A 13,398-nucleotide genomic window follows, 5' to 3' on the forward strand; every position below is an offset into this window, starting at 1 on the left:
CTTCATCACACTTTTATGTGGCAAACAATTATGTAGCAAATGATTGGCTAAGGCAAATAACAAATATAGTCAAATAACATTTAGCCAATTTTTACACATAAGGTAGGTAGGTATATCAGTCATGATATATAAATAAAAATAATAAATGTTAAATTATGTGGCGGTGAGCGAGCGAAGCGAGCGAGCAAGACGAGACTAGGCAGAAGCGACTTTGATAGGTTAGGTTCAGAAGGCTAAGGCTAAGGCTTTAGCCTTCGATGTTAGGTTTTTTTTGTAACAGAACGGAAAAAAATCTTTGGCTTGCTTGCTTGTTTGCTTGCTAAATGAAGGAATGCCAATCAACGCATTTGACGAAAACACAAATGACATCTTAAAAAAATCCCAGGTAATAATTTGCATAATAATCATTTATCAAATCATTAGTTGGGAAATGATATCAGTGCGCAATGTTGAGTTGGGAAATGAAATTTCGCCTAAATAAAAATATGGGATAAATAGTTTGGGAGTTAATAATTTGCTAAATAATTTTCGCCAAAACATTAGTAAACCATATAAATGACAATGACAGTGCATTCGCTTCGCTTGTTCGATCGCTCCCACGCACCGGCCGGTTCAACCAAGTAGTTGTGACAGTGAACACTGCAGTTACGACAATCCAGCTCAATCCTCAGAGAAAGGACTTTCATCAGCTCATCTCGACGTCAGCTTATCTCACGTAAGTCTGTTGCCCATATTCCCACCCCACCTTCTCATCTCATCGTCGCGTGTACCGCCCGCAGCGATAACACCAGCCGTTGGGTGACTGCAACCCAGTCCCGACGCTAGCAATTCGGTTCTGGCACTCGCTGGCTGCTACCGCGGTGCACTTGCTTGGCTACAAACGTTGCATACTTACCCAGTTGCAGGCTTGCTTGAAAGTTACGGGTTCGTTTGCTTGCTTAATTATTTAATTTTTTGAAAATAGTACAGGATCCGAGTATGAAACGACCTTCACCGAACTGGTTAGTGAATGAAAAGCATTTTATATCAAATTAAATATGTTAATTAATATATTATATAAGCCCATAACTGTGTCCCACTGTTGGGCAAAGGCCTCTCCTCTTGACTTCCACATCTCCTTATCCAGAGCTATACCGGGTGTGGCCTGTAATACAACCAAATAATTAAAACATAGATCGTACTCGTCAAACTAAACAACATTAGTTGATCGTCTTTTAAATATAATGGAGTCTATAGATTTTCCTTTTTTCATAAAAAACAAATACTGCAATCAATGTACGCCATCCTAGAACACAACTGACGTCGCCTGTCACGCTACAAACATCAACTATTTTGCTTTACATTGCTTCTTTGAATAAACTTTAAAGTGTAATAAAAGTTAAGAAACGAATCAAATTTTGAAACTTGGATAAATATCCAAGAATATAACTAAAGCGTAAAGAATATAATAAAAGTGCAAATTTTCATTTAATTCAAGCGTCCGCCCCCCTAAAAGCTACTGTTAGTTTAAAAAATTTGAAAAAATTCAAACCTAATTAAGTGTTAACTTTTTCGTCGAATTGAGAAAATATTTTTTTTCTACATTTTTTTACAATTTTGAACCTTGGCTAAATATCCAAGAATATAATTAAAGCGTCACTTTTTTGAACAGATTTCCTTAAGTCGTATTGAACGTACGTTTTTAAAAAGTAATATTGTAATTTTGAACAGAACGTCGTTTTTTTCCTCGCATTCAAAGTGAAAATTAGTGTTTAACGCGAGACTAAATATCTCGTGTCATTATGGCTTGTTTCAGTCCCTTATTGAATAATCTACTATTATTAACATATTTAATTTAATATAAAAATATTTTCATCCATTGACCAGCTCAGAAAAATCGTTTTATAGGTACTCAGATCTTAGACTATAAGGTTCACAAGAAATTCACTAAAGCTACCTATTCTATCTTTTCAAGGTTTTGCCGTCTAAAGAGAATTGTATTTAACCTCATCGTATATTCTTGTTTTTGTTGGCTTTGACGTTGACAATGGATGATTTTTCATCACATTGCATGCATTGCTACTGTTATATTGAATGTACACGTTTTTATAGATATTTGGAATTTTGAATCTCTATTATTTTCTTTATAATCTATATCTTGCTAATATTTTACCATTTTATCTTTAGTTATACCTATAAATATCATTTTATTTTTAGTTTTAAAGTGAAATAAAAAAAACTAAACAAAATGGGTAACTGCCTAGGCGGTATAATGTCCAACGTCATATATTTCTCCGAGAAGTAAGTAATGAATTCCTTTTAAAAGTACTTTAGAGGTCCGTGTACACATTAGTCTAAATCGTTGGTCTCTTCCATTTCAGGTTTGCGATGTTTTTATCGTTCACATGTCTGATCTCCTGCTCAATTATTTGTATGATTTGCATGCTTGCATTTGGTATCGGGCTTGGTTACAATTACTCCTACGTGGACACAAAAACTAGACATGTATATAGTAAGATATTTTTATTGTGACTACAAACTTCCTGTTTTCTATTAGGTAATTTCAAATAACGTACCTACCCGTTACAGCGTTTTTTTGCGGCTCCCTAGGTAGCCAAAATGGCAAAAATGGAACAGTAGTTTCACCATTCTGTCTGTCTGTTAGTCCGTCTGTCCGTCCGCGGCTTTGCTCAGAGACTATTAGTTAGCAGTATAGTTTAGACAGCTGTAATTTTGCACGGATATAATGTAGCAACTACGCCGACAACTAAGTGGTAGCAAAAAATTTGAAAAATAAAAAAATTCTTTGGGTACCGCCCATAGACGTAAGGTGGGGTTGATTTTTTATATAGTCGAACACTTGTGTGAGGTATCGTTGGATAGTTCTTTTATAAATAATTATTGGGGCGTTGCGAAGACGGTTTTTCGATTCTGTGATCTGTTTGCGAAATAATTAACTTTAAAGAGCACATTTTCATTTAATTCGAGCGTCCGCCCCCCAAAAAGCTAAACTGCTAGTATGAAAAAATTTAAAAAATTAAAACCTACACGTTATGCCAATCCAATTTATGGGAAGTGTAATCAAACTGATTTCATCAAACTTCTTGTATAAACACCCACTGGATCGAATCAATAACACATTTATCTATAATTCATGTCTTATCTTGACGTCTAATCACTTTTTTCACAAAAAATCACTTGATTTCAATATTTAATTTTAATTTGAAAAATCTCCGTCAAAGTCCGACGTTATTTCTTGAATAAAACTCGTGACGTACAATCTGTAGTAGCATAGACTCGATTGAATATGCGATTATTACTCATTTACCTTAAAATTAAAAAATAGTTACTGCTTTTATAATTGATTAAACAGTGTGTGCAAATAATAAAATGGACAAAAATATTTTGATTTTGTAAATTAATAAATTAATCTATTTACTGAACAGATTAATTATTTTGCAATAGATTCTAGGTTATAGTTGTAAAAAACCCGTTAGCTACCGTTAATTACCCAAAATTATGGTTAGCTACCGTTAAAATGCAGTTATTAACGGTTAATTATCCGACTGCGACAATGAAAAAGGGTAATATGTTTTTTCTTGTGTAGTCAACTTCTAGGTGAAGTGAAAAATCGGTATCCGATGGATAAAGATTTCATTTTAGATTTTATCCTACTTCCTACTAATATTATAAATGCGAAAGTTTGTGAGTGAGTAAGTGAGTGAGTATGTTTGTTACTTCTTCACGCTGAAACGGCTGGACGGATTTGGATGAAATTTGACAAAAGTTAGTTTATAACCTGGATTAAAATATATTTAGAATACTTTTTATCCCGATATTTCCACAGGATAGGGATAAAATCTCGAAATAATAACCGCTGGGTTTAGTCTCATAAAATTTGATATGTAGGTAGCTGAACCTCTGGAATAACACATAGGCTTAATGTTGTACATTTGTTCACAACACAACCTCAATGAAGACCACGATATAAATTTTGGAAATTTCCAAGGGAATTTTATAAAATCCTGAAAATTTCAATTGCAACTACCAGACCGAATAGTTTGCGCGAGCGAAGCCGCGGGTAAAAGTTAGTAAATCATATTTAAAGTGACATTACTAAGTATAGAATAGACAGAGCGAATGTGTGAGCGAGATAGCATATGGCGGTTTTTTTCTATGGAAGTTACCCGTCTGAACGTCAGTTATCTGAGTAGTCTGTGGCTGCCTTACTCGCTCCTTCTTGCTATACTGGCCGCGATCGCCAGCAGTGTCTCAGCTGGGCACACGCCACTTCGTAACCCCGCCGCCCGCCCCTTTGCCGCAAGTTGAAGCTGGCATCATCGCGCAACTCGCGATACACATTTCAGGCCGCTAGCGGTTTCTGGCGGTGGAATTTATTTATTTATTTATTTATTTAGAAAGTACATCCACATCATGTATATTACACTTTGAGCCATATTATAAACTATTTAAAGGTACTTTATTCCGAAATACATGACAATTACGGAGCACATGTCATGTGGGAATTTAACCGTAATAAGCATAAAATGCGATTAAATAACAGTTAATAACCAAAAATGCATTTTTAACCGCTTGGTTATAAAATCGTTAATAACCCGCGGATCGAGCGAGCGCAGCGAGCGAGATCGATCTAGTCGGAGCGGATCCGACCCGGTCGGGTTAGGTTAGCAGCCTCGCTCGCCGCACTCGCCCTTCGTTAGGTTTTTTAACCGGCTTCACATCTATATTCTCGGTTTTCACTTCATTAAATGTCTGTGGTCGGGTTAATGGCATCTTTGTTTACCCTTTCTATAAATTGGATTGACATAAACCATAATTATTAACTTTTTCGTCGAATTGAGATTTTCTTTTCTCATGCTATAACCTCATGCGACCCACCATACAACAAAAACTTTTAAAACTTAATGTCTCATAGATAAAGTTGAATTTATTTTTTGTAAAGAATGATACAGAGGAAATGACAAGTTATTCCTTTTTCAAAAGATATAAGTTCTATTGTTAACAATATGTCCTAGTATATCACTTTGAACCCCAGGAGGATAAGTAGGTAATAGCAGTCATACACACACAACACACAAACATCACGCCTGTATTCCCAAATGGGGTGGGCAGAGCACACGAAACGTTACCGCTTCGGAGCCACTTTTATCAATTTTAGGTTTAAAGTTTGTCAAAAAAAGGTACAATAGTGACAGGTTGTTGTATAGCAGTCATCAAGCAGTCATTGTATGTTGTTGCTGTTTCTTTAAAAAAAAATATGGCTCTGTCCATTGGAGGACAATTTTGCCAGTGTCTAGTAGTTTTTGCCGTTGTACGGTAAAAAAAATCTAGAAAACGAAATATGAGAGGTAATGGTGGATGAACGATGACAGCGCGAATCTCGTTTAATGATCCATTGTATGTTAATATTCGAAATGTAAAATAAACAAACCTGACAAGTGACATGGACGTGGACACATAAAAGAGACATCAAAAAACCCACACGTTTAACTTTTTTTTGCTATGTATGTGTGGATTAAAGACGGATTATTTATAGACTTTGTAAAACGTCATAAATTAAGGACATTTACTCTGTCTTACTGCTAATAGTTAATTTTGATTATCTTTTAAACAGTAGGAGTTAGGCAATAGTATCTTAGAGAAATTTACTTCATTTGACCTGTAGATTGTCAAAAAGTTAAGTTATCTTATGTAATCTTATGTTATCAAAAATAACACGGTGTATATTGTTTTAGGTTGTCTATTTAAATTTGTAGTCATTTTTAAAAATAAATGTATTTAAGTTTGAAAAGAGAAAACTGAATCTTAGCAGTACAGCATTTATTTGATTATTAACTGCAGACTGCATTCATATAGCCAATCAGTGGAGATACTTCTTTCTATATATTTTTTTTGTTATAGTTGCCGGGGCTTATAAGAAGACCCGCCCTACAAACTACCTTGGCCCTGGTCACTACAAACCAACTACCAGGAACTCTGGACATAAGAATGAGCTTAAACGTAGGTGGCATAGTCACAGAGTCAGGACCCAAAGTGAGGTACAAGAGCCTGAAATTTTCGAAGTCGTACACGAATCGCCAGATGACTTACCACATCGGTCCCCAATTGAAGAGCTTCCGGCTTATGTAAAGGATAGACCGTCTGATCCATTTTTTGGCAATAACCTGCAAGATTTGTACTTTTCCAAAGACCAAGACGAACGAAGATTAAATGGCACTGTGGTACCACAGAACGAGTCCACTACAAATATGCCAATATATAACAGTGGAAACAATTCTAAATACAAGTTTAATATCACAGATCAAGCAAGTATAGCGTTCAATAATAGTGAAGTTAATGCAACGAATAATTTAGAACCAATAGTTGTCAATGTTACGAAGACACATGACAAATCCGCTCCATTTGTTTTAAAGACCAAGATGTATCAAGACCAGTTGGTGAAATGGCTGTCGAGATTACAGCGCGCGAACAAAACCTTTGCTGTTCACGTAAATACTAATTAACATTTGTATTTTAATATTTAAATAGACGTGTTTAAGTAATAATGGTTTCTTTTCCTCTAGTTTCTATTCCGTAATCCTACAAGGAACCCTTATAGTTTCGCTGTAGCCGTCCGTCCGTCTATCCCTTTTTACTATTTCTATGGTCCATCCGTTTGCGGTTTAACTTGCTGCGTATCGACTTCGCACGACCGCCGCGTGTGCATTGATGGACAACGGCAAACCTGAGGGCCTACTCCGAAAAACGAAAATCGAAGTTCGTGTCGTACCGATCCTCTTACACGTATAAAAGCGTCAGAGGGACGAAACGACACAAACTTCGATTTTCGAATTTGGGAGTAGGCCCGCCATATGTTTCATTAGGTTTCATTTAAAAAATAATGTCAGATTTTTCAAATGAAAATATTGAAGCCAAGTGAATTTTGGTGGCAAAAGTGATTAGACGTCTAGTTAAAAGACACGAATCCCACGTTCCCATTAATCCCAATAAACGCAAAAGTTTGTATGTGGATCAAAAACTACTGAACGGATGTCCATTAAATTACGCATACAGGTAATATTATATACCATGGATTAACATATAGGCTACTTTTTATCCCGATATTCCCACGGGATAAGGGATAAAATCTTGAAATAAAAACCTCTGGGCTTAGTGTCATGAAATTTGGTATATAGGTAGGGACGTCTGGAATAACACATAGGCTCCTTTTTATCCCGATATTCCTACAGGATAGGGATAAAATCTCGAAATTGTTTTAGTTGTCGAGCTCATTGTTGATGTATACTTTTAACTCATCTAAATGGTTCCAACGGAAGACCAGCGTCGGCCGCAAGGTTGACATCATGCTGAGTTGGGACCATTTCGTGACAAAATTTTTCTTGGTTTCCTTTTTTCTTTTTCTTTGTTTTGTTAAATGTCACGAATAAATGTTTTTCGTTCTTTTTTTCAAATAACAACTGCTGGGCTTAGTTAGAGACATTTAATTTGGTATATGGGTAGGCTTTGAGGTAGCTGGACTTCTAGAATAACACAAAAGTTACTTTTTATCCCGATATTCCCACGGGATAGTAATAAAATCTTGAAATTTTGACCGCTGACTTTAGAGTCTTGAAATTTTGGACAGTTGTTTTTAACACAACCTCAATGAAGATCACGATATAAATTTTGGGATTACCCAGGGCAATTTTGTAAAATCCCGGAATTTCAATGGTAACTACCAGATCGAATAGTTTACGCGTGCGAAGCCGTGGGTAATTTCTAGTTATAGATAAATGTGTTATTGATTTGATCCATTGGGTGTTTATAAAAGAATTTTGATTAAATCGACTTGCTTACACTTTCTATAAATTGGATAAAAACAGCAACACGTTAATATTATACGGCTGTGCATCCGTGCATCCATCAGAGATGGACGAAAAAGCGGAACTTTTTGCGAGGAAATTTACCTACCAATAACATTTCCTCAGCGCTACTTTCCTATTGGTACATTTTCCCCCACAAACCGCTTTTTTTTCGGACATGTGTGATGAATCCGCGGCTCTAAAAAAATAGTATATTGTTTTTGAACAAGAACCATAAACAATCACGGCTAATGTCATCTTGACTAGTTCCTTTGACTTGCTGTTTATTTTGGTACACTATTTTTATGACAATGTGGTTGTTACGACTTCAGTGAAGAATTAAAAACCAGTGGATATTTGATAAGAAATCGATCATGTGGTAATGATTTATTCAATTCAGAGGAGGTGGTCCTCAGAGCAAAATGTCCTCGTTGAAAAAACGACCGTAAGGTAGTAAGTCATGGGAGCAAAACGTCCGCAATTTAAAAGGGTACTCTTTGTACAGAGCAAAGTGTCCCTTATTATCAAACGACCACAATTTAAATGGTCACGAGAGCAAAACGTCCGCAATTTAGAAGGTACTCACCTAATTAGATTTAAATTCTAATAGGTTTTATATTTTATTTATTATTTATTTATTATTTATTTTTAATTTTAATAGATTTTATTGCACTCTATATACCTACTTACTCGTACTAACGTGTAAAAATAGGTCCTGATGCGTTAAGGACGTCTTGCTTTCATGACATTTTTAATTAATGACGATTTGCTTTAATGGCTTTTTTCTTTGCGGTCAACTTGTTGCTTGGCCTATCTTCCCTGTGATCATTTTGGTTAAACGGACATTATGGTTAGGGGGACTAAATGCCTATAAGGACATTTTGCTCTGAGGACCACCTCCTCTGAATTGGGGTACCTTCTAAATTGCGGACGTTTTGCTCTCGTGACCATTTAAATTGTGGTCGTTTGATAATAAGGGACACTTTGCTCTGTACAAAGAGTACCCTTTTAAATTGCGGACGGTCGTTTTTCAACGAGGACATTTTGCTCTGAGGACCACCTCCTCTGAATTGGACAGATGTTCTAATACAGGTGTCTACTTAAAATCGGAGTTAGAGTGCAATGCTTGGACGTTAGAACAGGTTTTTAAGTTTTACTACGGCTGAAAGTCTATTTTAATTTAATTTCATAAAATAACGTTCTTTCTTTCAGCCCGACCGTGGTACTTCTCTGTGTGAAGTGTTGTTGTTGTATACTCATAATGATAATGGTATTCTTAGGAGTTTTAATCTACCATGCGATGCGAGAAACATGGGACCAAGCTTTACCTTGAATAATTACGATACATAATTTACAGGTGATTTGATTAAATTCCCATATAATCGTTTGGTCACCGTGTGTTCCTTTTTTTATTAGGTACGTAAATAACGTTTACCACACTTTGATCAAACTGGTTTTATGGGTTATGTACTGTCCACGGGAAAAACAATAGCATGCTAACATCGCAATCTATAGAACTACATCTGTTTTAAATGCAATCTCAGGATAAAATTTGGTTTTTACTGAGAAAGCCCTGATATTCTCAAGAAATGAACACGCATAGGTAGTGCACGTCGCTAGATAAATTATATTCCATTTTACTCGTGGCAGTCGCACTACAACACAATACTGGAAATTCCTACAAATGGTCCAAAAGCTGGTAGACGTTTCTAGTGTAGGTAGGTAGGTATTTGGGGTACGTTACAAACTTGAACAATGCTTTTTTATGAGATATCTAAGCACAAAACACACAGACTTGACGAAAGGGCTAATTGGGTTTTGTTTCGCCTAAGAAAGTTCATGAGGCAAAAGTACGATTAGTGTTTAATAAGCAATTGGGTAATTAATTATACTGGTTAGTTCTATAACTTAGCCCGATGTTTTTAAAAAAATAAATAAAAGATATAACAAAATGTATTTTTTTTATATTTTTTTGACCGGATCTGTGATTTTATATTTAGATATCATTAAGTAAGTATTAAGGTAATAATGCGTTCCCACCAGAGATGTGCGAGGATGTGAAATGTGTTTTTGTTGAACCAATAGAAACTTAATTTATCTATCCTCGCTCCACTTAGCTGTTTCCACTAGAGCTGTGCTATACGAAAACACATTCTTCGCAACACATCCTCGCACATCTCTGGTGGACATGCAGCCTTAGTATTGTACATTTTAACGGTGCCCCACATACCTACTTTAATATATCAACCAGCTCTTTTCCTCCCTTTTGAGTACAGCGTGACATTGCATTGCACTGCAAGTGTTGATATGTATCCCCAGACTTTTGCTCGCAGTGACAGCCTGTATGCGTCTCGACCCATTCGTAAATTATTGACTAACGCACTGAATCACAATGGCTTATCATTATTTTCTTTCTCGGAAACGTTTAGATATTATAGGTTGAAAGAGATGACTAATGTGATCGCTGGGACCCAAGGGACAATACAATCTTTGGGTGTCTGAATTTGATACGATTTGGGCTCTGATTTGAAAAAGTTAACTCTACGCCATTCTTCTGTAACATATAGGTATTGAAAAGCTCATCAAATATAAAATTGTAAAGAAATATTGTTTCTTTCAGTTGTCTATCGATACCAGCAGTATTCGCATGTTGTTTTTTATACCTCGTGATCTTGACGTTCATAATGATAGTAATTTATAAAGGAATTCAATCGCAGTGGCCCAACGCTTTGCCTTAAAAAATGTATCCGCCGACATGCGATCATCTGAGACCCGAGTCGTATACCGATTGCAAAGACATTAGTTTCTGCTCAAGCTGCTTGATGCGCGATGTTAATGGGTCATGTACAGTCGTTCAGAGTCAAAGTAACAGGTTAGATGACCCATGTTCTTGGCATTTAATTGGTGATCTTATAGTTTCGTCATGTCTCTCCGTTCATCACGGGTATTTAATATAAAAATCCTTCGGTATATGGAAAAAAACGCGTGATTTCGTGAAACACGTAATTTGACGACCGGATGGCCAATTGGTTATATAACCTGATTACGAAGCTTGAGGTCCTGGGTTCGATTCCCGACCGGGGCAGATATATGGATAATACGAATGTTTGTTTTCAGGTCTTGGATGTTTAATATGTATTTATCTATATAAGTATGTTTATCCGTTGCCTAGTATAGTAAAAGCTTTGCTTAGTTTGGGACTAGGTCAATTGGTCTCAAGTGTCCCATGATATTTATTTATTTGTCTAAGGTGGGCGGACCGGGTTCCCAGTAGTCACTTGCCGGTGGTAGGTAGGTACATTCTTGTGACTAGTATTCAGCGACAATAAACATATATACAAGATAATCTTGCTTTCTTTCCACTACTCCAAGGACACTCCTCTATAATGAACTAAAATAATTTCCTTGCTCACCCGCGACCTTACGATAGCTAAGCTTATGCAAAATATGCGTGTTCATGCAGTTCCTCCACCTCCACACTGTAAGAACACACACAAATCACACAAACAAATCTATCACCACCACCACACTACACTGACGCGTTTCGAACTCAACCAGAGCTCATCTTCAGAGTGACACAACCGTACACCATGCTACCAGTTGTTAGACTAACGAACCACAACTACCGTTTTAACTTGTCACTGTAACTCCCCAAGTACCCACATACGTTTTATGAAACAAAACAAAACTACCCACAAATTATTAATCAATTTTTTAACCGTCCTTCAAAACTACCTTGATTTTTATATAAGTTGAGTACTTGTACTTGAGTTCAGTGTAGTGTGGTGGTGGTGATAGATGGGTTTGTGTGATTTGTGTGTGTTCTTACAGTGTAAAGGTGGAGGAACTGCATGAACACGCATATTTTGCTTAAGCTTAGCTATCGTAAGGTGGCGGGTGAGCAAGGTAATTATTTTAGTTCATTGATATGGACCTCCGCAAAGTAACGCCTGATTCAATAAATTACTCCTCTATAAGTCATTAAATGGCTATTTGCACTACGGATAAAACAGACAGATATGACGAAATGATTGAAAGTAGGTTGTTTTTTTTTGTATAAGTGAGTATAAATGTCATTGAGAAATGTTTTTGCCTTGGTTTCAGTATATACCTATTTTACGGTTGCACGAGCTGTTGTTGCTGTATTTCGCTGCTGCTGCTAGTTATCTTCATTACGTTCTGTTTTTATGCGTTATTCGAAATTTTTCCTGAACTCTGGATTTGGTAGTGAGAATGCATGAAGTCTGGGTGCGTATACTGTTTTTTAAAGCTTTTATCTAACATGCAATGTACGTTTAATTAATGTTTAATGTATGTATAAGTAGTCATTCCCGTTGACGCGTACCGTTTTTCTTATTAGTGTCATTAATGTCTAATTTTGACAAAATCACGCGTCTTCGTGGATGGCACTAGGTATATCTATGTATGTGCGGGTCAAATCTTGCAAGTTAAATTTGACCCACTTCTAGTAGTCGGATTGTCTTGAAATTTGTTATACTTATGTAAATTGCGTGACAATACAATAATCTGGTAGTGACATCCTGGTACTCCGGCCAGAATCGTATCCGCAGGACGGAACTCTTCAACGATTAATGGCATCGACTTGAAATTTAGTCAACAAAAAGTACAGTCAGCAAAAAAGTTTTATTACAAATGAATCTTTTACCCAAAACTTATTTGCGGTTATCTTTTACTTGACTTGGCGCATAAATGGGTTAAAAAACAATAGTATGTACGTCTTCTCGTCATTATCTCGTGACCTCGTGAGTTAGTTTATCAGAAATATTGAACAGTCACCATCATAAGCTGCTGTTTAGATGGTAAAAATTGTTGAAAACATTATTTACGCGATTGACAGCACGGTGAATCAATAAATTAATTAAAATAGTGAAGATCTTACCTGAAACCACTGAAACTGAGAGGTTAGTTTAACCAATTACGTCTATTTTTCAGATGGTGCCATGTCATGTAAGACAATAATATTACAGGAACGAATAAGAATTTTATCAGATTAATGCCGGACTGAAAAATATTAATTTTAAGAATAATAATGATCCATACCGGTTTTGTAAATCGGTCAAACAGATTTCATACAATTAAGTCAATTTTAGAAGAGTGAGCCAGCTGTTGGTTCAGATTATAATTATAAATCTGTATAAACCAAAATTATAAAAAGATTATGGTCTAAGGCTATTACCTATATTACACGCGAATTCTATTTTATAAGCGTGCAAGAAGCTATTGTTCACATTTTGATGTTATGTTTCTATTTTGTAGAGCTGATTTCAGTTTTGTATGTAAATATATTTGTTATTTTGATAGCAATTTTGTTTTATTCGAACCTAATACAGTTACAGTACGATTATCTCCACTCTGACACTCTGCAATTCTTGAAATGATTGAAATCAAGATTTGATCATGGCCGCGACAACATCTAATCCGGTTTTGTATATTCAACAAGGTAAAAAGCTTAATGATAAAAAACAAAACAAATAGTATTTTTTCTTAATTTGTTTCTAATTTACCTTTACGATCCGAGTGTCAAAGTGGAAATTGG

The 13,398-nt window shown here is 35.9% G+C and overlaps 1 protein-coding gene and 1 long non-coding RNA gene across 5 annotated transcripts; both read left to right on the plus strand.

Annotated features, from left to right (window-relative positions):
- The first annotated feature begins 2,042 nt into the window (after positions 1 to 2,042).
- On the plus strand, positions 2,043 to 6,527 carry LOC141436963 (uncharacterized). Of its 4 annotated transcripts, none has more exons than XR_012452350.1 (3): positions 2,043 to 2,280; positions 2,361 to 2,536; positions 5,902 to 6,527. XR_012452350.1 is itself a non-coding variant. In XM_074100111.1 (3 exons), the coding sequence occupies exons 1-3, from the start codon at positions 2,228 to 2,230 to the stop codon at positions 6,501 to 6,503; spliced, it is 786 nt and encodes a 261-aa protein (XP_073956212.1). In that variant the 5' UTR covers positions 2,043 to 2,227; the 3' UTR covers positions 6,504 to 6,527. The 4 variants fall into 4 exon arrangements, 2 of the variants coding, with proteins under 2 accessions (XP_073956212.1, XP_073956213.1); XM_074100111.1 differs by having other exon boundaries at positions 2,361 to 2,491; XM_074100112.1 differs by having other exon boundaries at positions 2,361 to 2,484.
- A 1,602-nt stretch (positions 6,528 to 8,129) lies between these two features.
- Positions 8,130 to 13,162, plus strand: LOC141437272 (uncharacterized). The gene is made up of 5 exons (XR_012452370.1): positions 8,130 to 8,220; positions 9,054 to 9,198; positions 10,462 to 10,713; positions 11,946 to 12,089; positions 12,795 to 13,162. It is a non-coding gene; the product is annotated as an uncharacterized lncRNA (long non-coding RNA).
- Positions 13,163 to 13,398: the final 236 nt, after the last annotated feature.

Source organism: Choristoneura fumiferana, chromosome 17 (assembly GCF_025370935.1).
Source record: "Choristoneura fumiferana chromosome 17, NRCan_CFum_1, whole genome shotgun sequence".
NCBI lineage: Eukaryota > Metazoa > Arthropoda > Insecta > Lepidoptera > Tortricidae > Choristoneura > Choristoneura fumiferana.